At 38.9% G+C, this 22,722-nt stretch overlaps 1 protein-coding gene across 2 annotated transcripts in view; it reads right to left on the reverse strand.

Moving 5' to 3' along the window:
- Positions 1-627: 627 nt before the first annotated feature.
- NCAM2 (neural cell adhesion molecule 2) overlaps positions 628-22,722 on the reverse strand; it is a 558,500-nt gene continuing 536,405 nt past the window's right edge. The window contains exons 16-18 of one of the 2 annotated variants that reach the window (XM_073363287.2): positions 20,035-20,239; positions 16,293-16,412; positions 628-5,191 (exon numbers count right to left, since the gene is read on the reverse strand). In XM_073363287.2, the coding sequence (XP_073219388.2) occupies positions 5,080-5,191; positions 16,293-16,412; positions 20,035-20,239 (437 nt within the window). In that variant the 3' untranslated portion in view covers positions 628-5,079. The remainder of the gene's footprint in view (positions 5,192-16,292; positions 16,413-20,034; positions 20,240-22,722) is intronic. The other variant, XR_012161242.2, reaches the window with a different exon arrangement.

Below are 22,722 nucleotides of genomic sequence, written 5' to 3' on the forward strand. Positions count from 1 at the left end.
CGGTACATACGCCTGGTTGTGGTTTTCTACACAAGAGTGAATTTCACCCAATACCTGTAGAAAATACTCTAAATAAATAAGTTATTTTCAGAGACAGCTATAACAGAGACAGTTAAGCCATGAATATTTCCGCAGGTAACATTCACAATGGTTTTACTCAAAGTAAAATGGTGGGGAAAGATTCCAGGGTTCCTTTCAGATCTGAAAGGGGCTGTTAACATTTTAGAGGGAAAGGGAGGACTAATAACAGTGTGGAGGATCCCTAGATGAATCTCAAAAAAGCTTCAACTTGAGGCATTTGATCCGAGTACCCCCACACAAGGCAATGCCTTCCCCTACCTAAATCCTGAACACACCATTCTCTACCTACCGCAAAAGCATTTAACAATGGCTCCAGCAAATTAGAACAAAAGTGCTACCTCTCCAAATCTTTTACAGGTTTGGGGTTTTAAATATTAAAGTGAATTGAAAAATATGATTGCCAGCTTAACTTAGATACATTTTACATTTCTGAGGAGGAAATTATATCAATGTAAAAATTTCAAATCTTCTAAACAGAATTAGTAGGCAAATTATTGAAGGAGATTTGGTTTTTTTTGTTTTTTTTTAATAAAGCAGAGTGGCATGCTATTCAAAGGCACAAATACATCTTGATTATCTGCTCTGAGAAATGGAAAAAATGACATGATTGTAATATTACCGTTCAATGATTGGCACTTAAATGAATAAGGACTTGATCGATTTCATTACCATCATGAAAAGAAAGCCACTTTTCAGATAAACATCAGTTCAAAGATTGAAGATGTCAAGTGAAATTTACTATGCCATGAACTGTTGTCAAAACAGCCTATCTACATGACTGTCGTATGCTAAAGTTGTACATATCTATGAAGAGGATAAAAACTAGGCCCTGATCCCACAAACTGTTCCAAGCAAGTAGAACCTTCTGCCTATGCACATCCCCACTGAAGTCAATGGAGTGCTGCATGGGTGAAGGGTCTGCCCACCCTGCAAAATAGCTTGAAAGATTAGGGCCTAAATAAATTAAGCTTTATCACATCAGGTATTAGCATCAACAGAATAGTAAATATTTCTGGGGCCCCCACGAAAAACAATAAATCATTGGTGAGGGGGAAGGAACAACAAAAATACTCTCCATAATATATATTTTAGAATAAATTGCAAAAATATAATCGCAAATAATTTTTAAAAAAATATTGTGGTAAATCAAAATGCATCTCCTACTTAAAAAAAATCTAAGCAGTTTTCACTCTTTTTCTCTTTATCTGTTGTTGAATAGAGATTGTCTTTGCCATGTTTCATGTAATCTGCCAAGAACTGTCAAAAATTTAAGAGACTTCTTGGCCTCCTTCCCCAAACTAAAACAGTGTAACAATTCAGGTTACTTTTACCAATAGTTATATTCAGTCAACTCTTCTGACATTTCATACTAACACTTAAAATTACTTTCAGACAGTAAAAGTGACATTTATACAGATATGTTTTCAGTCTATAATAAGAAAGAAAAACAAAGGAAGGCTGTTATTCCAGTTCTACACATATCTTACAATTTAAACTACAAGCTGCCCTCATTCGGAAACATTAGCAAAGAGAGATATTTCAGCACATTCTTTCATAATGTAAAAAAACTGTTATAGGTTTGCCCTTCACCTGCATGGCATCGATGACGAGAGCAAGAGAAAACCTATTAATCTTCAAATCAAAGAGTACACTTGGAATAGTCTATCACTAATTTAGCTCCATCTGATTCTCAGACCATCACACAGCACCCCGGGCAAGAGACATAACTTCAGGAAAAATAAATACTTCTGGGAATACCAGTTGATTTGTAATGTAGTGTACTCAGACATGCTTTAGCTCCTATTAATATACTGAACAAAATATATTTGTAGGGTGGGTTTTTGTTTTTGTTTTAATTTTTAAAGAGTTGTACAATCCTAGTAATAATAAACATGCTGTATAGAACTTTTAGATTTTCAAATCCCTTTGCACTTGTTTTCCCCCCTTACTTCTCTCCCTGCAATTTAGATCCATATCCAAGCAAAAATTGCCTCCACAGATGAAGAACCAAGGAAACATCCTGGGGTTTGCAGCCACAGAAGCCACTAACAAGATTCAGAGGGAAATAATCCCTTGGCAAGCAACTATAGTCTGGCCTGGATTCTGCCACCCTTGCTTACAGTGCAAATTTACCTTATTGTGTGAATCATCCCATTTGTTTCACACTGGATTATTTGTATAGTGAGGTTTTCCTTAGCATAAGTGAGAGTGGGGACGGGATAGCTCAGTGGTTTGAGCATTGGCCTGCTAAACCCAGGGTTGCGAGTTCAATCCCTGAGGGGGCCATTTAGGGATCTGGGGCAAAAATTGGGGACTGGTCCTGCTTTGAGCAGGGGGTTGGACTAGATGACCTCCTGAGGTCCTTTCCAACCCTGATATTCTATGATTCTATGAGAGTGACAGGATCTGGCACTCTAATGGCAGAAGCATGAAGGGAATGGAATTCCCTACTTCCTTGATGAGCCTGGAGAAACTACTGTTGGGGAAGGTGACAGTGTAGAAGGTGGAATACACAAATGACTGTCCCACCAAGAGGATTAACTGACTATTTTCCTCCCTGCTCCATCCCTCGATGCTTGTGCCCCACCAGCCTACTCTTCTACAATTGCTTGAACAGTGCGTTTCCCCTTCCTTTACCTTAAGCTATCTGAATGGTCCAGGATAGTATTTGGTTACACACTCACACAAAAAAGGGCTTCAGTGGAAAGGTCTCTGGCGCTGAGCATTTTTGCCAGTGGGAGAAGCTCCAGCTGCATGTACGTATTCTGTCTGGGGAGTGGTCTGTCAATTACAGATTAGGGACCAGCCCCACTCACTTTACGAAGGATTCTCACTGACTGCTCAGTTCGAGAAAGACACGAAGGAGAAAATTAGCAGGGTAATTGTGCTGCTACCTGCTCAGTGCATGGGAGCAACAAGGCAGGCTTCTGAGGAGCCACCCCTTCAGCTTACCTTGACCCAGAGGCATTGGCTGAGCATTATAAGTAACAGAGTTGCAGCAGAATCATAGATCATCTTTCACAGCCTCTGTATTCCAGTGCTACCTCCACTACCCCATTATTGTCTCATGATTCTGTTTAACCTATTTCCCCAACCATACCAACCGTCTGCCCTGATATCTTGACTCATTGTGCATTCTTCCCTAGGTGATGGCCAAGAAGGATTTAAAAAAAAATCACAAAATTGTTGGGTTCTTCTTGACTAATATGTCAATTTTAGAAGCAACCCAAGGAAACGAAGCCAGGGGCCATGAATTTCAGCACATCTGCAGCAAGAGCTCCATTAAACACATTAGTGTTTAGATGAGTTGGGACACTAAATAATAATTCTCCCACCTTACAGGTAATTTCCCACAATTCTTTTTATCGTAGTTGACTACAAAGTCATCTGCCTGGCCACGATGACCATATCAATTAAAAGTTACATGATCTTCTCCTAGAGAATGGACAACCAAAGTACTAAGACTATGAACCAAATTTAGATGTAGGTTACGTGGGTGTCACTCCACTGAGTAGAGTTAAACCTTCATATAACAGATCTGTATTCAGTTATGGAGCAGTTCTACGATGGGATGATCCACAACTTGCCCCTGAAGAGCAGATATTTTAGTTAGTGGTCATTTGTTGACTATGTCTGCCTCTTCCAAAGTCAAGGCTTGATTAGTATAGAAGATGATGGATGCTGAGGGCTGGACTGGGCACAAAATGTTATTCCTCCAATTGGTAATAATGAAAAATCAATTGTCAGTAGAGGAGGATTAATTTTTCACCAAAGGAAGAAGATCGTCTGATCATAATAGTTCATAGCTATCACAACCAGCATAAGTAAAAGTGATTGTCTTAGAGACTGTGGAGCTTAAAAATATTTAGACTATTGGATACCACAAATTTAATAATTTTATAATGTTCTTAACCATTTAGTCAAAGTTCTTCTCTTCCTCCTTTCTTGATGTGTTTTTTTTATAATACAAAGGATATGCAATTATTATTCCTATGCTACAAAACAAGTGCTGTGTTAAGGACAACTGTTTAACAACATACCTACTGGGTTGGGATGAACAACTCCTTTGTTATACTGAAATGCAATACTTTATTCCTTGACTAGGTGGTTAAAATTAAGAAGGACTGATATATATCTATAAGTACATGGAGGCAACTAAGTTGAGCTCATGTTTATTTTAAGATTTCACTTGAAGCCAAAAACTGTCATAAATCAGTTTTCTTTTCACACAAAAAAACATGTTTCCACATTTTAGTTCACACATGATCTCCCAAACATTAACACAGAATATCTGAAAACGGAGTAGCCTTTCAGAGTCAAACACTCATATAGTTTAGACAAGACCAATTTTTTTTCTGCAAAATATTCAACCAGTTTTGTTTTAAATCTGTACATCATGTTTATTACCCTTGTACTATATTTAAAAAAAACAATGTGCAGGTCTGTCACCATCTAATAGTCAGTCGTTCTATTTTGTGTCAAATGATAAAATACAGCCAAGGTGGCTATTCAACTTTTGCCAGCCCTCTGTCTCAAGTTTCATACTGAGATTGATGTTTCCCCCCTTCTTCTTTTAAAGGCCACCTTAACCTTTTGTTCTATTACCAGTGGAAACAAATACAGGAGTATATGGCACTTTCTTTCATGTGTTTAGCTTGCATTGTAGGATGTGGAGCTATTTGTTGTATTGTCTGTGGCTGGGGGTAGCTTGGTAAAAGTGGTTTTATAAATAGATCACCTTTGTAATGTAATAAATTACAGTACTTTTTCTGCAGATTCAAATTGATACCAAGGGACTGTGGTCAGCAAGGACTACATACTAAAACATTAACAAAACAAAATAGAGAGGTACTGTAGACAGAAGTAGTTTGATCATATGTACACGTGTACTAACGATTCCAAGCTTAAGTTGCCCAAGAAATTAAGGTCAGCTGTAGAGTTTTGGTCAAAGGGTTACTCCAATCCAAATACTTTTTTCAGACAGCTGTAGTCATCTTTTTATGCTTTGCTATCATCTTCTTTTGACTGGATGATGTCATTAGAAACTTTGATTTCTATAGTTTCTGGATTTAAAGCTTCTTTCCCATTTTCTTCTTTTAGTGGCAGTTTCCTGTGAGAAATGAGAAAAAGCCATGATTTACTTAAAATAATGCAACAAACTGTTTTTTTAAAGAACAATTATATCTGTTATCTGTAGAGTTATATACATATAAAGAACTAAATTATAAGCACCAAACTGTTTTTTAAAGAAAATATAAGTGCAGTATCTATTCATATAAAGCCTCTAAGGGCTAAATTGTGGAGGCTGCTCCCAGCAACGCACTGCAATGCAGGTAGCTAGTTCATGTGGACACAGGCACTGACTTTACAATGTGCCGGGGGGTGCTCACCCCTGGGTCTGCTCCAGCCCCTGCCCCCACTCCACCAAGGCCTCACCCCACCCACCTCTTCCCACCCCTGCCCTGCCCCCACCCCACCTCTTCCTTCCCTTCCCGCCCCCTCCCCTGAGCGCGTTGCATCCTTGCACCCGCCCCCTCCCCCCGCAGAGCCTCCTGCGTGCTGCGAAATAGCTGATTGCAGTGGACGGGAGGTTCAGGGAGGGAGTAAGAAGCACTGAGCTGCTTGCTGGTAGGCATGAGACGCAGGGGAGGGAGGTTCTGATGGGGGGGCTGCCGGTGGTTGCTCAGCACCCACCATTTTTTTCCTGTAGGTGTTCCAGCCAGGAGTCAGCACCTATGCAGGTGGATAAAGGAGTGTCATGTGCACTGTTACTTCCCTGTGTGGTAGCCTGAGACAGGTATGAATCTGATCCTGTACAACCAGTGGATTAAGATATTCCTCATTAATCCAAACAAAGATTCAGAAATAAGTTGTGCATTTGTTAAAAAAAACCAATATTCTTAGATGATATAGAAGTCTTTCATCCCCTTACATCCAGAGAGTGAAATCCTGGCCCCATTGAAGTCAATAGCAAAATTTGCATTGACTTCAGTAGGGTCAGGATTTCACCTATCACAAGAAGAGAGCAAGTGTAAAAAGATCTGACAGACAGAGTTTATTTAGGAAGTTTCAGAAAATGGAAGGAAACACCAGAAAGCTGACCAAGGCCCTGATTCAGCAAAGCACTTAAGCAAATGCTCGATGGGACCTAAACACATGCTTAAGTGCTTTTCTGAAAAGGGGCAGACATAGATCAAACATTTTTGCTGAATCAGGGCCTAAATCAAACTTGATTTTATAGAAGAATTAGATTTATCTTGGGGGGGGGTTGATCTTGTGACTGATAATGTATGCTATATTAAAAAGGGAAATGGAAACTTGAGTCATCATTACAAGTCTGTTCATTATATCAAGCTTGTTTTAATTAACAGTATCTCTTCAGGATGACTGACTACTCAAATCTTCAAGCACAAAACACAAACACATTGATCATCTTCACTTCTCCCATTGATGAAAGCTAGGCATGTAGACCTTCAGGATGGGATTTTCCAAAGCATTCACGGCTGACCTAACAATGCATTGGAGTTGCTTCACTAGTGATTCCCATGGAGTAAGAGTTCAGAAAAATGCTAAAGAATTTTTAAATTCATTTCCTTAATCTACAGAAAAGAATTTTTTTTAAACAGAGAACATGAGACATCTGATTTTATTCAAGAAAATTGCTAAACTCTTTAGTCTAGAGTGCATTGTACTAGGGGCATCAAGGTAAAGTTCAAAGCCTGTTTGAAGACCCTCTTTGGAAAACCTTATAATCACAGTATCTAATATTAATAAAGAAAAACTAATCCCCCAATCCCTGGTTTTATGAAATTTAGACTTGCTGAATGAACAACAGTTTATCAAAAGGTTAAACAATGATCACAAACTACCTGAAAGACAATAAAGACAAGACAAGCAGGGGATTTGTGACTTTGAAGATGAAAATCTAAAATAATTTTTGAGAAGCTGAAGGAAAGGAAATGCCTCAAAACACAAGTGATTGGGCAACAGACAGATGGATTAATTGAGATATTAAATAGAAGCTGACTATGCACAAGTAGGAGGCTTGGAGCAGGTCACTAACAATTTCAAACTACTTCAAATAGAAAAGTTCCTGTGACACCATGAATGTAGGGAAATGAACTCCAGATAGCCACGTTTTTAAAGATCGTTATGAGAAGACTGAAGAATGGCTTTAATTACAAAGGAGAAAGAAAGAAACAGAACACTTGACAAATCTAAAGAACCCCTTCTTTGACTTCAAAGTCTTAACAAGCTTTTTTTTTTAGGTTTGATATATACTTTAAAAAAACCACAACTCCAGTTGTAATCAGTTTAATAAAATCTCACAAGATATTGACAACGTTTAATTTTATTTTAAGTGCAGGCAATATTTTTTGTTGGTTTGGAGTTTTCCTGTATGCCTTAAATTACATTCAAATGTTAATTTGTATTTGCCAGAATTCATATTTTTCCCATTTGAATTGGAATGCTTTTACTTGAATTAACATGAGACTGAAAAGTAGAAAGCAATTGTTAACTTGTTTTCTGGGCTTGCAACCTACTGTGATGACAAAAAGCCCATGGCTATCTGTAATAATTTTTCGGTTTCCTTAGATAACTAAATAATGCTACCTGCGTAACAGTCATAAAAAGACTCATTTACTTCACTGGGCTTTGGATCAGGCCTTAACTGTGTAATTCCAAAGGTATTACCAATACTAGGGAGATAGAATTACAGAACAATAGTTTTCAACTATTTCAGGACTGTAACCCATCCATCACAAATGACCCATTGGTATGACAAATTATATTCCAATATTAATATACACACAATGGTCATGTTGCATGTGTTATTGCATTCATATTACAAAAATAAAATGAAGTACACTTCACTTTTCACAAAGTAACTACAATTGTAACATTTAATTAGTTAGTTCTTGAATTAGAGAGAAGTTTGCGCTTGCTTATTTTTGAATATTTCAGAAAGGTTTTAAAAGGTCCCTCGCCAAAGGCTCTTAAGCAAAGTAAGCAGCCATAGGATAAGAGGAAAGGTCCTCTCATGGATAAGTAACTGGTTAAAAGACAGGAAACAGAGGGTAGGAATAAATGGTCCATTTTCACAGTGTAGAGAAGTAAAAAGTGGGTCTCCCAAAGATCTGTACTAGGACCTGTGCTGTTTAACATAATCATAAAAGATCTGGAAAACGGGTTCAACAGTGAGATGGCAAAGTTTGCAGATGATACAAAATTGCTCAAGACAGTTAATTCCAAAGCTAACTATGAAGAGTTATAAAGGGGTTACAAAAAATGGATGACTGGGCAGCAAAATGGCAGAAGAAATTCAGTGTTGATAAATGCAAAGTAATGCACATTGAAAAATATAAATACCAACTATACCTACAGAAAGATGGTGTCTAAATTAGCTGTTACCACTCAAGAAAGATCTTGGAGTCATTGTAGATTGTTCTCTGAAAACATGAGAACAATGTGTATTGGCAATAAAAAATGCCAACAATGTTATGAACCATTAGGAATAGGATAGATAAGAAGACTAAATATCATAATGCTTTATATCCATGATATTGAATATTGCATGCAGTTCTGCATGCAGTTCACCCCATCTCAAAAAAGATATTAGAATTGGAAAAAAAAGTACAGATTGGGGCAACAAGAATTATTAGGGATATTGAACATCTTCCCTGTGAGGAGAGATTTAAAAGAATGGGACTGTTCAGCTTGGAAAAAATACAACAAAGGGGGGATAGGATAGAAGTCTATACAATCATCATGGGTGTGGAGAAAGTGAATAAGAAAGTGTTATTTACCACTTCACATAATTTCATCAGATGACCCCTGGTTCTTGTGTTAATAGGCAGCAGGTTTAAAACAAAGAAAAGGAAGTATTTCTTCACACAACACAGTCAACCTGTGAAACTCATTGCCAGGGAATATTGTGAGAGCAATTTGGTTTAAACAAGAATTAGGTAAATTCATGGAGGCGAGGTTCATCAATGACTATTAGCCAAGCTGCTCAGGGATGCAACCCCATGCTCTGGGTATCCCTAAGCCTCTGACTGCAAGGAGCTGGGATGGGACAACAGGTGATGTGTCACTCAATTGCCCTGTTCTGTTAATTCCCTTTGAAACATCTGGCACTGGTCACTGTCGGAAGACAGGATACTGGGCTAAATGGACCATTGGTTTGACCCAGTATGGCAATTGTTATGTCTTTATCCTGGTGGTGCATAACTGAATTAAGAGTCAGCTGTGACCCATTTTCAATCCCAAACCTATTCAAATATCATGGCTTAATAACTTTTCATGTGACTGATGACAATACTAGCTCACAAAGACATATGATTGTGTGTCGAAGTAAGTAGTTCCTTGCCTTATTAGTGAGAGAGGTCAACCTCGGCACAACTCCAATATCAACCAATGGAAGACAGTGCGATTGGGTTTTTACGGCTGGTATCACATATTAAATTCAATAAATTTGGTCTCAAATCCCATGAGGATATCAGGATCTGCAATATCTCAATGCTAACTGTGCTCAAACCTTTCTTATCCCTCTCACTGTGTACAAAGTATTCTGCAAATTTTAATTTCATCTTGGTTCAATATTCAATTAGGATTTCTTTTGTAGATGACAAATTACATCTTTATAATCTTTGGAAAAAATGATTTCAAGACAGAATGAAACTAGGCTGTGATTCTCGGCCCATTCTCCCCACGAGGTTTTTAAATGTTATTATTTCCCCTCCACCCAGTCAAAAATAGTGAAGCATTTGCCCTACATACTTATATTAAGATCATTCAGGAGAAAACATATCTGCCAAGTACTCTGGCTTTGACAACTAGCTTTTGTCATTCTATAAATTTGATTTTACTAGAACAAGACTTTGATTTCTTTGTGCAGCCCAAACTATTTGCAACACTTTCCTCCTTGAGAACCAGGGTACTTGTGTACAGAGAAGAGTGTAATCTGAGCCTTTTCCATCACCATACACTAGACTTTGAACTGCCTAGCATTAACACTTTTATCCTGGACCCTGCTATGATTGCTTTGTGCTGGTCTGTAGCCACAAAGCGGTTGGAAAGCCTGATTAGCTGACTACCTGAGGATTAGGAAATACCCAGTTAGCATAGGGCGGGTGCATATTTCATGTGCTCTGTGCTGGGTAATAACATGAAAGGACTGCATGTTTTTTAAATTAAACTGACTCTTTACTGAGATAACTATTTGCAGGGATATTGTACCTGCAGCTAGCATTATAACCATGACTGACTAGGTTCTAGGTGATTCCTCAAACTCTTCCTTTCTGTACCCTGGGCTCCTTCCTTCAAGTTCCATGCCTGTTGCTACATCTTTTAAGATTTGTTGTTGTGCTTTTGTGCAAGCATGTGCTGATTTGCTTGGGCCAGAGGTTATTAGTACAGAACGCACCCTAAGGACATGTCCTTTACTGCCAGTCCATTACAGCCTGTTAGGCTTCATAGTCCTTCAAGCTGGCTGGTTTTCAAACCAGTCTCCCACTGGTTTGCGTTACTGCTGTTGGCAGGGAACTTGCTTCCTGATGCTGCTTGCATTCTGTTGGATTGTGTCCTGTTGGTCCTGTTATTCATATACCTCAATTCTTGTGACTCTCCTGTATGAAGTGAGCTTATGGCTGAGGCTCTTCCATATCCTTTTTGTCCTGGCTGTGGCCCAGTCTCTCTCTGGATGTGCTGGCTGTCTGCTGCTACTCTGCAGTTATCATCAGTTTTGGCTCCATCGCTGTCCTGAGTCTGTAGCTACCTCATATGATTGGTGTCCCACTGTAGCCTGGACTGTTGCTTTGTGCTATTACTTTGAGTGGCTATTGGATGGTTGAACCCAGACCTGCTCATCTGTGCATAGTGGCCTCAGGTCCTTGGCTCCTTTGGAGTAGTAGGTTGCCTGATTAGCTTATCATTCTCTTAACTGTTTCCGTGTACTGTGATTGTTCCTCCACGTGGCTGCAGCAGGGCACCCCTCATCGGAAGCAGAGTCTTGATTCTCCAACCCATCAGCCTCTGTGCTTGGCAATTATGTAGTCCCTGGGAGTGTGTATTTCAATGATACAACATTGCCAGGTATGGATCCCTTCCTGCCTCTTTGCCTTTGCTATCGGGGTCCTGGCTGTCTTTCTTGAGGACTCTGCTTTCCTATTGGTTTGTGGGTACTCAGGGGGAAGACCTCTTGTGCTCAGATTCCCATTTGGTGCTGAATCATTTGAATTCTGCTGCATTATAAGGCATGGTGTCTGGGCCAAGTATGCTCTACCTTACAAAATTCACCTTTCAGAGTTCTAGTCCTCCAGATTACTCCAGTTTCTGAGAAATGGACTATGATCTCAAACAATTTCTCTCTACAGTTTCATTCTGTCTGGGATCAGACCTCACCTTTATCAACTGTCCCAGTGTTTCAGGCATTATTCTTTGCAGCAATGGGCTTGTTTAGATCAGTGGCTTTCAACCTTTCCAGACTACTGTATCCCTTTCAAGAGTCTGATTGGTCATGTGTACCTCCAAGTTTCACCTCACTTAAATACTTACAATTCAGACACAAAAATACAAAGGTGCCACAGCACACTATTACTGAAACATTGCTCACTTTCTCATTTTACCATATAATTATAAAATAAATAAATTGGAATATAAATATTGTACTTACATTTCAATGTATAGTATATAGAGAAGTATAAATAAATAACGGTCTATGAAATTTTAGTTTACATTGACTTTGCTAGTGCCTTTTATGTAGCCTGTTGTAAAACTAGGCAAATATCTAGATGAGTTGTGTACCCCCTGGAAGAGCACTGTGTACCCCAGGGTACACATACCCCTGGTTGAGAACCACTAGTCTAGATGGAGAGTTAGTGAACAGGAAGCCAGGGTACAAGTCGACAGTGCATTAGCTGGCTATGCGGACCCTGGTACCACACACTGAATGTTCCCTAGTGTGCTTTGATCTATCCGGTTTGATCTACTCCTGTTTGAGGCAGGTCTAGACCAAAGCACAGTATGGTACTTTAACTTTGCAATAGCAGTATCGACATGGTCAGTTAGTGTGCAGCTTACTATGTACTAACTCTCCATCCTGCCCCTCCCCACCCACTGCAATGAGAAAGTAAAAAAGCTTTACCTTCATTTCTCATCAAGTCCCCCATGGTCAGCTCTGTATAAAGACACAATTTCTGCTTCTACAAGTCTAGACTGAGTCTCTCCAAGCTGCCTGTTAGCTCTGTTTCTAGGTACTGCGTTTTTTACCTGTCAATCACTCTTTCTTGCTGTGGGTCTCATTAGACTGACTGACGCCATGTTTCACACACCATGTGCTGGGTAATATATGAGAGAAATCCATGTTTCTTTCAACTAAAGAGCTTTTTATTAAGGGAACTATGTACAGAGATATTGTACCTGCAGCTAACATCCTAGCCATGGGCACAGACTGACTTCTGGTTCCCCTTCCAAACCATTCCCTCCTGTAATATGTGCTCCTCCCTCCAAGTTCCAGGAAGGTTGGTACGGTGCAGCTGGATCTATGCCACTCTCTTGAACCCCACCCTTTGTGGTGAAGATAATGGTAAGAGGACAGGGCTGTGCCTAGAGTGTCCCTTTGCTACAGCTATTACAGGCTACCAAATGACCCACTGGGGGTCATTGCAGCCAGAGGAGGTTAGAGCACCCTTAAGGGTGCTCTAACTTGGGCTGGAGAGCAAACCAGCTCCCAGGATCGGGGATGGGCAGGAAGTGACCTTTGCCTCTTTCACATCATGTTTTGTGCAGAGTGCAGCTTATCTGGGCTCAAAGATCTAGTCAAACAATTTTTACTGTAGTCTTCAGGATGTTCTGCAATTTGGCTCTTCTGTCATTAATGGCTGGTAGTATGTCCCAGTATACTAAGCCTATATGACTGTTTTTGTGTAACAGTATGTACTCTCCACATTACTTTACACTGCCAGCATATCATTGATGAAGTCCCATCAATTGTGTTCTGTCTTAAGCATTTCTATAATGCTCATCACAGTAATACTGTATAACTACAGTCATATTACATAGTTACACAGTTATGACATAACACAATTCAGGAACATAGAATTATCCAGTGACAAATTCTGCTGCAGTTGTTTTGTGTTGAAAGCTTTTCACTGATGTATTCCCAACAGAAACGGACTATCTAGACAAGTATGAGTTTTCTATAGCACTCCTCACTGTAGTATCTCAGCTCGTCCCCAAAACTCAAATCTGTATTACAGTGGACCAATAAAATAGTATTGCTGGATATATCAGTTAAATTATCCAGCTGAATGTCAAGTACACACTTTTTTATAGTTGGCCTATTAGCTGAAGTTTGAACTCTTCATACACATGTTATTTAAAAAAGAAACATACTAACATGGTTACCACTCTGAGAATTGATGTATGTATCAGCAAAAAGAACGAGGAGTACTTGTGGCACCTTTGAGACTAACAAATTTATTTGAGCATAAGCTTTCGTGGGCTAAAACCCACTTCATCAGATGTATGCAGTGGACAATACACACACAGAACATGAAAAAATGGGGGTTGCCATACCAACTCTAACAAGACTAATCAATTAGGTGGGCTATTATCAGCAGGAGAAAAAAAAACTTGTAGTGATAATCATGATGGCCCATTTCAAACAGTTGACAAGAAAGTGTGAGTAGCAGCTGGGGGAAAATTAGCATGGGGAAATAATTTTTAGTTTATGTAATGACTCATCCACTACCAGTCTTTATTCAAGCCTAATTTAATTGTGCCCAGTTTGTAAATTAATTCCAGTTCTGCAGCTTCTCGGGGTCTTCTTTAATTTTTTTTTTTGTTGAATATATTTTGTTATATATTTATATCTTCCTACTGTATTTTCCACTGCATACATCTGATGAAGTGGGTTTTAGCCCACGAAAGCTTATGCTCAAATAAATTTGTTAGTCTCGAAGGTGCCACAAGTACTCCTCGTTCTTTTTACATCAATTCTTGTTAGAATCCCCTAGCATTTCCCCACCAATGTCAATGGTGGCCAGTAGCACCAGATCTTCCCTGATTGTGTAGGGACTCCTACATTTTGCAGTTGTGTGTGATGGCAAGTAAGATGCCTTTTCTGTATTTTCAGAAACAGACAATGATTAAGAACTTGTTTTCCTTTACAAAAAATATTTTATTTTCTATAGAAATATTCAGTTTGCTGGTTTCTGTCTCCACATCATTTACTATTTAAGGGTCTTTGCACAGCAATGAGAGATTTTTTGCTCTCATTCACCCAAAGATCACAGAAGCTTTAGCTCAGCCTCTTCTTCCATAAATATAAATCCATATTTGAGACTTACTTTCTGGATGAATTTCTTTAGTAATTGATCTGTCTTTCTTAGATTCACATGGTTAGGGCCCCAGTACCAGTAATTATGCTGCCATTATAGCTATTTAAATATCAGTCCATATTCACAAATAAACCCAATTTTCAAGAGAAGAAAAAAAATAAGATATGTACATCACAAATACTCATCACAATGAAAACTCAGTGGCTGACTTTGAATAGTGTCACACTTATTTGTGATCTACCATAAAACCAGTCACACTCTGCACACATCTTGAAGAGATTATTTAAAATGGTAATAGCAACAGTGTTGCTCCACTGAATTTGTTCTATTGGCTATAATACGTAGAACAGAGGCCAGAATCTGGTGCTCATCAGAATTCAGACTTTTGGATTCTATGGATCCAAAAAGCTCTTCCCCCCATAATGGGGCAATTGTCTCCAGAGAACCTCCTGCTGGCAATGCCCTGCCTCCGTTTTCCCTTCCGGGCAGGGCCCCTTAAAGAACTCCACACAATCCAGAAGGTATGAGACAAAAGTCCCCCATTGAAGTCCTACGCTATAGAAGTTCAAATACATTCAAAATAAAGTCTCTTTTGCCCAGACTCCAGCTGGGCCCAGCCCTTCCTCCCTAAGGGACTGTCTTGTCCTGCTCTCTGAGCAACTGGAGAATATGCAAGGCTTGTCTGTACCCTCTCCCTGCTCCAGCCTCTGACTCTCACTAAAACTCCTCAATCTCCTCTCTCTTTGAGTCAGGAGCCCATTAATCTTCGTCCCTGGAGCTGAATCTCATCCCTGGAGCTGGATTCAGTCTCTCTCCTGGAATTATTAGTCCCTAGTCCTCATCCCCAGAGCTAGCATACAATCAAACAGACCATTTTACTTCTTGCAGGAGCCATTCTTACCCCCTGCAGCACTCACTGCTTTTCTCCAGGCAGCTACAACTCCTCAGGCTTTTGTTCTGCCTAACACTTCTAGCTCAAATACTAGGCTCATACTCCAGCTCCCTCCCCTAGGGTCTACCCCATGTGTCTCTCTGTTCCTCCCGTACATCCCCAGACCTGGCCTGATTAATTAACTCATTCATTGCTACCCATCTGGGGAACTGAGAGGATCTTGGCACAGGTGCATTTCCCCTTCAAAGGGCCAGCCACCCTGTGACATCCCCTTGATTCTTGAGCCTCCATAGATTGTGAGGTCCTTGTAGCCATCCTGGAGAGCTCCTTCAGCTGCTCCTCAGCATGCAGCTTCCAGCAATAGAGATGAGGGGTGGGAAGTGAGCAACTCGGAGGTGCCCATACCTGAGCACAGTTCCACCAGCTATACCAAATGGCCTTGCACAGATAGCTGGGCTCTGAGTTACACAACTGTAGAGTGTGTGTGGGGTGGGACAATGGGGAAAACCAGAGAAGACCTATGTTCACAAAGGGCACACAAGCAGCTTTAGGATGCAGCTTGGGGAGGACCGCATTCATTTGGAGTGTATCTCTAGGACCACCGGAGAACAAGAAAGGGAGTGTGTCCTACAATTTTCCTATTTCCTTCCACCCTCAATGCCAGAAGCAATGAAAAGAAAGGCAGGGGTCTAAAAACTACCACTGCCCCCTCCCATCTCACAGCAGCAGGGAAGGGCTGGACAACCCACAGCTTCTGTTGTGCTGTGGGTTAGATAAGTGAGTGGTAAAGGGATGGAGCTGTCCTTCCTGAAGCTGTCGCTGCTAGAACAAAATACACTGATAAACAGAGCGTACCAGCATATCCCACAATTCTATTAGTGCTACTTTTTTTTCCTTGCACATCGCTGAAAATATACTCATTCTAATCAGGCAGTGCATAGTTATTGAAAAGCTGTTAGAAAGACCAGGCTACATACTCAGGTTCTGTGAGTGGTGTTGTTTCATTTGGCTCATTTACTGGACTCCCGTCTTCATGATTGGTAATTCTTTCATCCTCTGTTCTCATTTCCACTATTGGCTCTTTTGATCCATCTTTCCTAAAAAATATTAAGAGTCTTAACCTCCATCATTATGGTCTCAGAATACATTACACTTTATTAATTACCATGATCCCTCCTTTCAAAAAGTCACTGAAGAAAAAGCAAAACCAATTATCAATGATTAACACTGGAATACGTTCAGCAGTTTTGCTCCTGATTTCTTACAACCTTCAAAGCATTCCTTCACTGTGGCTGCTTATCTGGCCTAAAAGCACACATGTGTACCATAAAATCTCAAAAGAGCATTTGTTTATGAGTACATAATAAATGGACAGCTTCTCGCTTGCAAAAGATCTTTACTGACTTCAGCAGAAGCAACAAGTAAAACATAGGGTTTAATTGTTATTTGCACTATGTCCCCTTTACAACACTCTGGCAGGGTACTGAGCCTTAAAGTCGGTATATATATAAAGCTATGGCCATTTTAGGGCTTCTCTCCACTGCTGTAGCAATGTAAAGAAGGCTTAGTGCAAAATGTAAATCTGACCCTTACTCATCAGACTTGAATAGCTCCCACCAAACATTTACATCATCTTGAGAAATATATTTTTTCCTATCTCACACTTCTCTTGTTTACAAACAGATGAAGACCCCCCCACACCCCTATACTACTGTTTCCCCCCCCCCCCATAAAATCAGACGAATTCTAAGCAAATTTTGTGTTGGGGGTGGTTGCTTGCTATGCACTCTAACAGTGTCCAGCACAATATGTCCCCAATCTGGGCTAGAACATCGAATCGCTACAGCAATACAGAAAATGATAATTAATAACTAATACAATTTTTATGTTAGAAATGCAGATCACTGTGTACCCCAAAATGTTGTCATCTTCCAATACAGAAAGAACAAACAAACATCCCTTTCCTCTCCTTGAGATCACATTCTGAATCCAGTTCCTAGGAACTGTAATCATTTGAATGCCGAAAACCCAGGACAACTGACATAAGTGGGCACTCATCTTTAGCAATCTGATTTCTAGACCGGTTGCAGTCCAGAAATCAGCCTGGTTACTAGCTCCTTGAGCTTAGCCTGGGTCCCATGACAAGGGATATGTCTTAGCTTACCTCATGTCTTATATTTCTATATTGTTGCCAGAAAATACAGTATAATTCTTACACAGAGGTAAGAGCATTTGTAAAGTCTATCTGAAATATGGATGGAGAGCTCTAACCCTGAGTGGCTAGATATTCTCAGAAAGAGTCCTTCTTTCCTACCAGCTATGCAGACTGCTAGAGAGACAGGTAATGGGAGTGTAGCAGAAGAAATAGTGTAAACCATATTGACCAGCTAGGGATCTCTGTTACAGTAATACTCAACAGCCCTTTACATTCTGTAAAAAGGATGCTTAACCAGTGTTCATATACTTGTGAAAATGATATTTAATTTGCAATGCATTTAAATTAGTCAAACATTTATTTTTTTTAAGGCATCAACTGGAAGTGATCAATTTAGGAAATATTTGAGTGTTAATTAGGAGCTAGCTAACTGCCAACCTTTTCATAGAGGCACACATTAGAATGAGGCTTACTTCAAGCACGGGCAACAATTATGGATCATAATTAGATTGATGAAGGGTCTTATAATTTCTACTGATTTTATCCTATATATTTAGAATCTTATTCCCAATGAAAAAAAAGTGTATATCCAAATCCTAGAACATATGATTTTATTAGAAAGCAGAATGGATGTAGAATGTGCTTTCATTTATAAAGAAATAATTTATATACACTATGCAGAAAAAACATACTAATTGCAGGAAACATCTTACTTTAGTTCTATCTTAGTTGCCTTGTAAATTCTGCACGGGCTATATTTCTACAATCAGTACATATGGAACATAGTTCTTGGCAATACATTTCTCAGAAATCAAATGTCATTAAAAAAATAAATTGAGAGTGCTACCTGCCCTACTGAAAAATATGCAAACATCCAATGTTTTATGTTAAGATGCCTAGTAGATGTGAAATAAATGGAAATTGAGACTGCTCAAGATTGTCTGGAAATTTTAGATTGTCCTGCATTACACTATATATGATGTGTTGAAACATGCGGAAATAAGGATATAGGACTGGGATCATAAGACAACAAGACAAGATTTGCATCTCACAAGACCATCCCAAGAGAAAAATAAACGTAAATAAATAAGATGTCATGCCTACCAGAAAAGAGTCTTGAAGAAATCCTAGCAGAAATCTCTTTTTTTATATGTGCTTACTGGTCAGCTTCGTATTTTCTTGAAGCTGCATATTGTTGGTAAATCAGATATTGACTGATCAAATGAATCTGGGTTTGCTACTTAGATATAAAATGTTTATCAATGACATTTGAAACTTTAGCACATTAAGGTCCTGATTCTGGAAATTACCTAAGCACATACTTAAATCCCTAAGTACTTATCCCCAAGCCTAAGAGCTTTGTTGAATAGGGGTGAATTGCTAAATCAGAGCCTCAGAGCTCTGTTCTGTCTTTAGATGTTGTATCTATTGAATCTGAAGATATGGTGTTAATAGAAAAGGCGATGCTATTATTTTCTCTTATTGTAAGCCACATAAAGATAGTATACTTGCAGAATTTGTTACGTGCCTACTCAATTATGCTAGATGGACATGTGAGAGAAGGAATGTTTTCAGATCTAAAATTCAAGGGAGGAAAACATTTCAAAAATGGGAGGAAGTTAATTATAGATATTATCTCCTTCAAATGCTTCGGAAACTTTGTAAAAATTGGGAAATAATCTTGACTTATATGACCAGGACATATATGGATGACTTCCATAGCTCTCATTGATCTCTCAGCATTTAAGGTCATTTCCTTCCACATAAATTACCTGTGCCTTCATATACCTCCTATGCATATGGCTCCCCCCGGCCCCCGGTAACTGGCATGCTGTTTTTTCTTAGTCACTTATTTTATTTTTAGCTACTATTTGCAGTAGCATTTCAGCAAAATCCCACTTTCTATTAATTTATAGTTCCACTATGTCCTTCTTCTGACATCTAACCTTTTTCCCTTTTTTTTAAATGCCCCCAAAAAGCATCATGTCAAATGGCAGTGATAGCAGCTGTTCAGCTTTTCTAGTGTTAGTTCTACTTGTTAAGATAAAATGTTCCTTTGCATACTTCACAACAAACCAGTGTGCCCTTGTCTCTTTTCCCAGGGCTATTCAGTGGCACCAGTCTCGGGGGAGGTACAGAAGTCCGAATTTTGGCATCACAGTTCACTGCATTTGGAGCTCCAGGACGAGCCAAGTGTGTGTGGCACTACAATGGCTCTATCGTCTGTTCCCCATGAAAAAGGGTGTTCCTGTGCATATTAATCACTCAGGAAAACTGTCCCTCTTATGGCAGAATAGTTTAAATAGCCAAAACAGGGAATTTTAAAATCTTTTAAAAAAGCAACATTTGCCATCAGTTACCATAAACCTGATATACCACCATTGTTGTCGTACAGTGCAAATATCAGGATAACATGAAGATCCACTGATTGTCCCATGTAGGAGAAATAACTTATGAAGCATGACTTCCGTCATATCGCAAACTTGACACAAAGGTACTATACACGTGTTGAACAGACAAACTTTGTTTTAAGCATTTTCCTGAGATATATTATTGATACTCACAGGTATGCAGCTTTTCCTTCTTCTAGTTCTTTACTCTTTCCACTGGAGCCACTCTTTTTCCCACAAATTCTCCTAGTGATGCACATTAGCAATCCACATTGCCGTACGAAGAAGCAGCTGACATCAGTTACAACAAGGATTAACAAAAGGGCTGCTACTCCTAGGCCAATGACTGCACCGAGCCCAAGGCCATTAAAAAGGGTGTCTTAAAAACAAAGAAAATATTAGAGTTTGTAAATAAAGTCTCTATTGGAATATAACATTTTTGTTCCAACAATTTAAGGAAGGTTTGGACTAAAAAGAAAAAGGAAACCCCAGTCTCACTAAGGAACCAATTTTAAATCAATGTAACTAATCAGGCATAAAAAATTAAGCATGCACATAAATTGCTGCAGGAGCATGGTCCTAAATACATAATCTTTATTTTAGAATGTTTTCCTGTGAACCAAATTCTACACATGTGTAACTCCCCTTGACTTAAAGGGAAGTTGCCTATGTGCAAATGAAAGTAGAGATTAGCAGGTTAGCGGATTAAAAAGTTTATCCCCAAAATATAGATGATTTTGAGATTACATTCAGGTGTTTGAGAACAGGTTTAGCTGAAAAATAAAGAAGCTTTTTAGAACATGTGTTATCTAACTGATAATCCATTATATCATATCATCCCACAACACCAAGGACTCACAATGTTAACATGAAAAGAAAAGGAGTACTTAGAGACTAACCAATTTATTTGAGCATGAGTTTTCATGAGCTACAGCTCACTTAACATGGAAACCCATTTTAAACATTATACAAACCTCAGTTTTTAAACTGAAAATTTAATAAAACACCAATTGCAAAGTTACTTAAATAGGATTATTTTACATTGAGAAGGAGGCTTCAAAACCTGTATTTTCCCCTTAAAAATCCAGGTTTGAATTAAAATTGAAAGAAATGTGTTAAAAGAAGTAAACATGGGCCCTAATCCTGCAAACACTTACACACATGAGTAGTCTAAGAGAAGTCAGTAGGACTACTCGTATGAAGAAAGGTATGTGTGTTCTTAAATATTTTCAGGATCAGGGCTTTGTCTTGCTCTCACCTGCACCTTAAAAAAAAACAACACACTTTAAAAATAATTGTGAAAAAAGCATTTTTCAGTAGATTTGAATACCTATACTCTAGAGTCCGAGGCAAAGCTAATTTCTGGATGTACATATCTCTGGAGACTGGCTTTTTAATGGCAATGCAGGATAAGTTGAATTTTACACTAACACCTACCAGTGAGAGAGAGAGGTTTAGGAAGGTCATAAAGTTTTATCTGCGTACAGAAGAAGAGGAATTGTGTCTGATCTCTGAGGTTGGAAAGCACCTCAACAAGAGCTCATGACATGAGGACTAAGGGATCTAGATAAAAACAATGGGTAGTGGTATCCTAGCCAGTGACAGAATCCATACATAAATTGACTATTGCTATGCTTCTCATGCTAGAATCCATGAGTAAATTACACAAGGAAGTACTAAATAGCCCACAGCAGTGTGTTGTTGCTTGCTCTGTGCTATCTTGCCTAGCAACGATGTTCCAGATATCAAGCCAGCAAAGTACTGATACCCTCCCAGCTGCTCGGGAGGATTTTGTTCGACAGTAGTATAAACAAGCACTGTGATGACACAGAGCAAAATGTATAATCGCAAACTGGCAAAGACTTTGACGGTGTTTTTACCTGTCTCTCTCCACCCCTCTACCCCGACCAGCACTGCCAATATACTTTGGAACAATCTTAGTTAAAGCACATATTTTGTAGATGGATTTCTATTTTTTGCTTAAATTCCTTAACTAAAATACAATGTATTTGGCCATTATAATAAGTTGATGTTGCTTGTATATACTAAATCACTGCATTATTTTAACAGGAATATATGCTTCATTAATGTATGTTATGGAGCTCTAAAAAGGCGGTTTGAAAGGGAGCTGGGTTTTTCTAATTCTGTTGCAGTCAATGTCATGCCATTTTGTATGGGTTATTTTATTATAACACCATTATTTAGAAGTTTATCATGCAATAAAACAGAATTCAGTATTTTTCCCTTTGAACTCTTTTCCCAAAAAGCGTAACATAGAAAGGAAAACACTAGATAACACCTAAACTGCTGGCATAGCCCCAATGAAAATAATGCATTATTTATGCAATGTCCCGGCCAGCAGTCTTGGAATCCTGACATTTGAAATGAATTAGTTTCTTTATTTTTGATGTAAAATTTCCAAGTTAAAGTTGCCAAGTGTGACTTCTAATACTTGAACACATTAGATAAAGACTGACATGCCTTGACTTACAGTACCCCTGTAACTATGAAATGCCTATACAGTCAATGGGTAATTTACATACAAATATATTTTGAATTAATAATTTAATCCAGATTGTCAAAAAGACTGAACTGTGCACACACTCAGACCTTATGGAAAAATGTAGATTTTAATAGTGATTAAACCAGCAGAGTCCTATAAAATGTAATGAGGTTCTAGAGAAATGGCTCTAAATACCTACAGAAAGTAATATTAAATGAGGTCATTTCTACATAGTTTTGAACCATCCTATAGACTTTTGTGGAGTGGAAACTGTGCCCAATAAAATCAAACATCCATCCACCCATCTCTGGAAAGAGTCTTGTTTTATAGGTCTGTTCCATAAGGAGCTAAAACTCCCA

The sequence above is a fragment of the Lepidochelys kempii genome, chromosome 1 (genome assembly GCF_965140285.1).
Source record: "Lepidochelys kempii isolate rLepKem1 chromosome 1, rLepKem1.hap1, whole genome shotgun sequence".
Classification (NCBI taxonomy): domain Eukaryota; kingdom Metazoa; phylum Chordata; order Testudines; family Cheloniidae; genus Lepidochelys; species Lepidochelys kempii.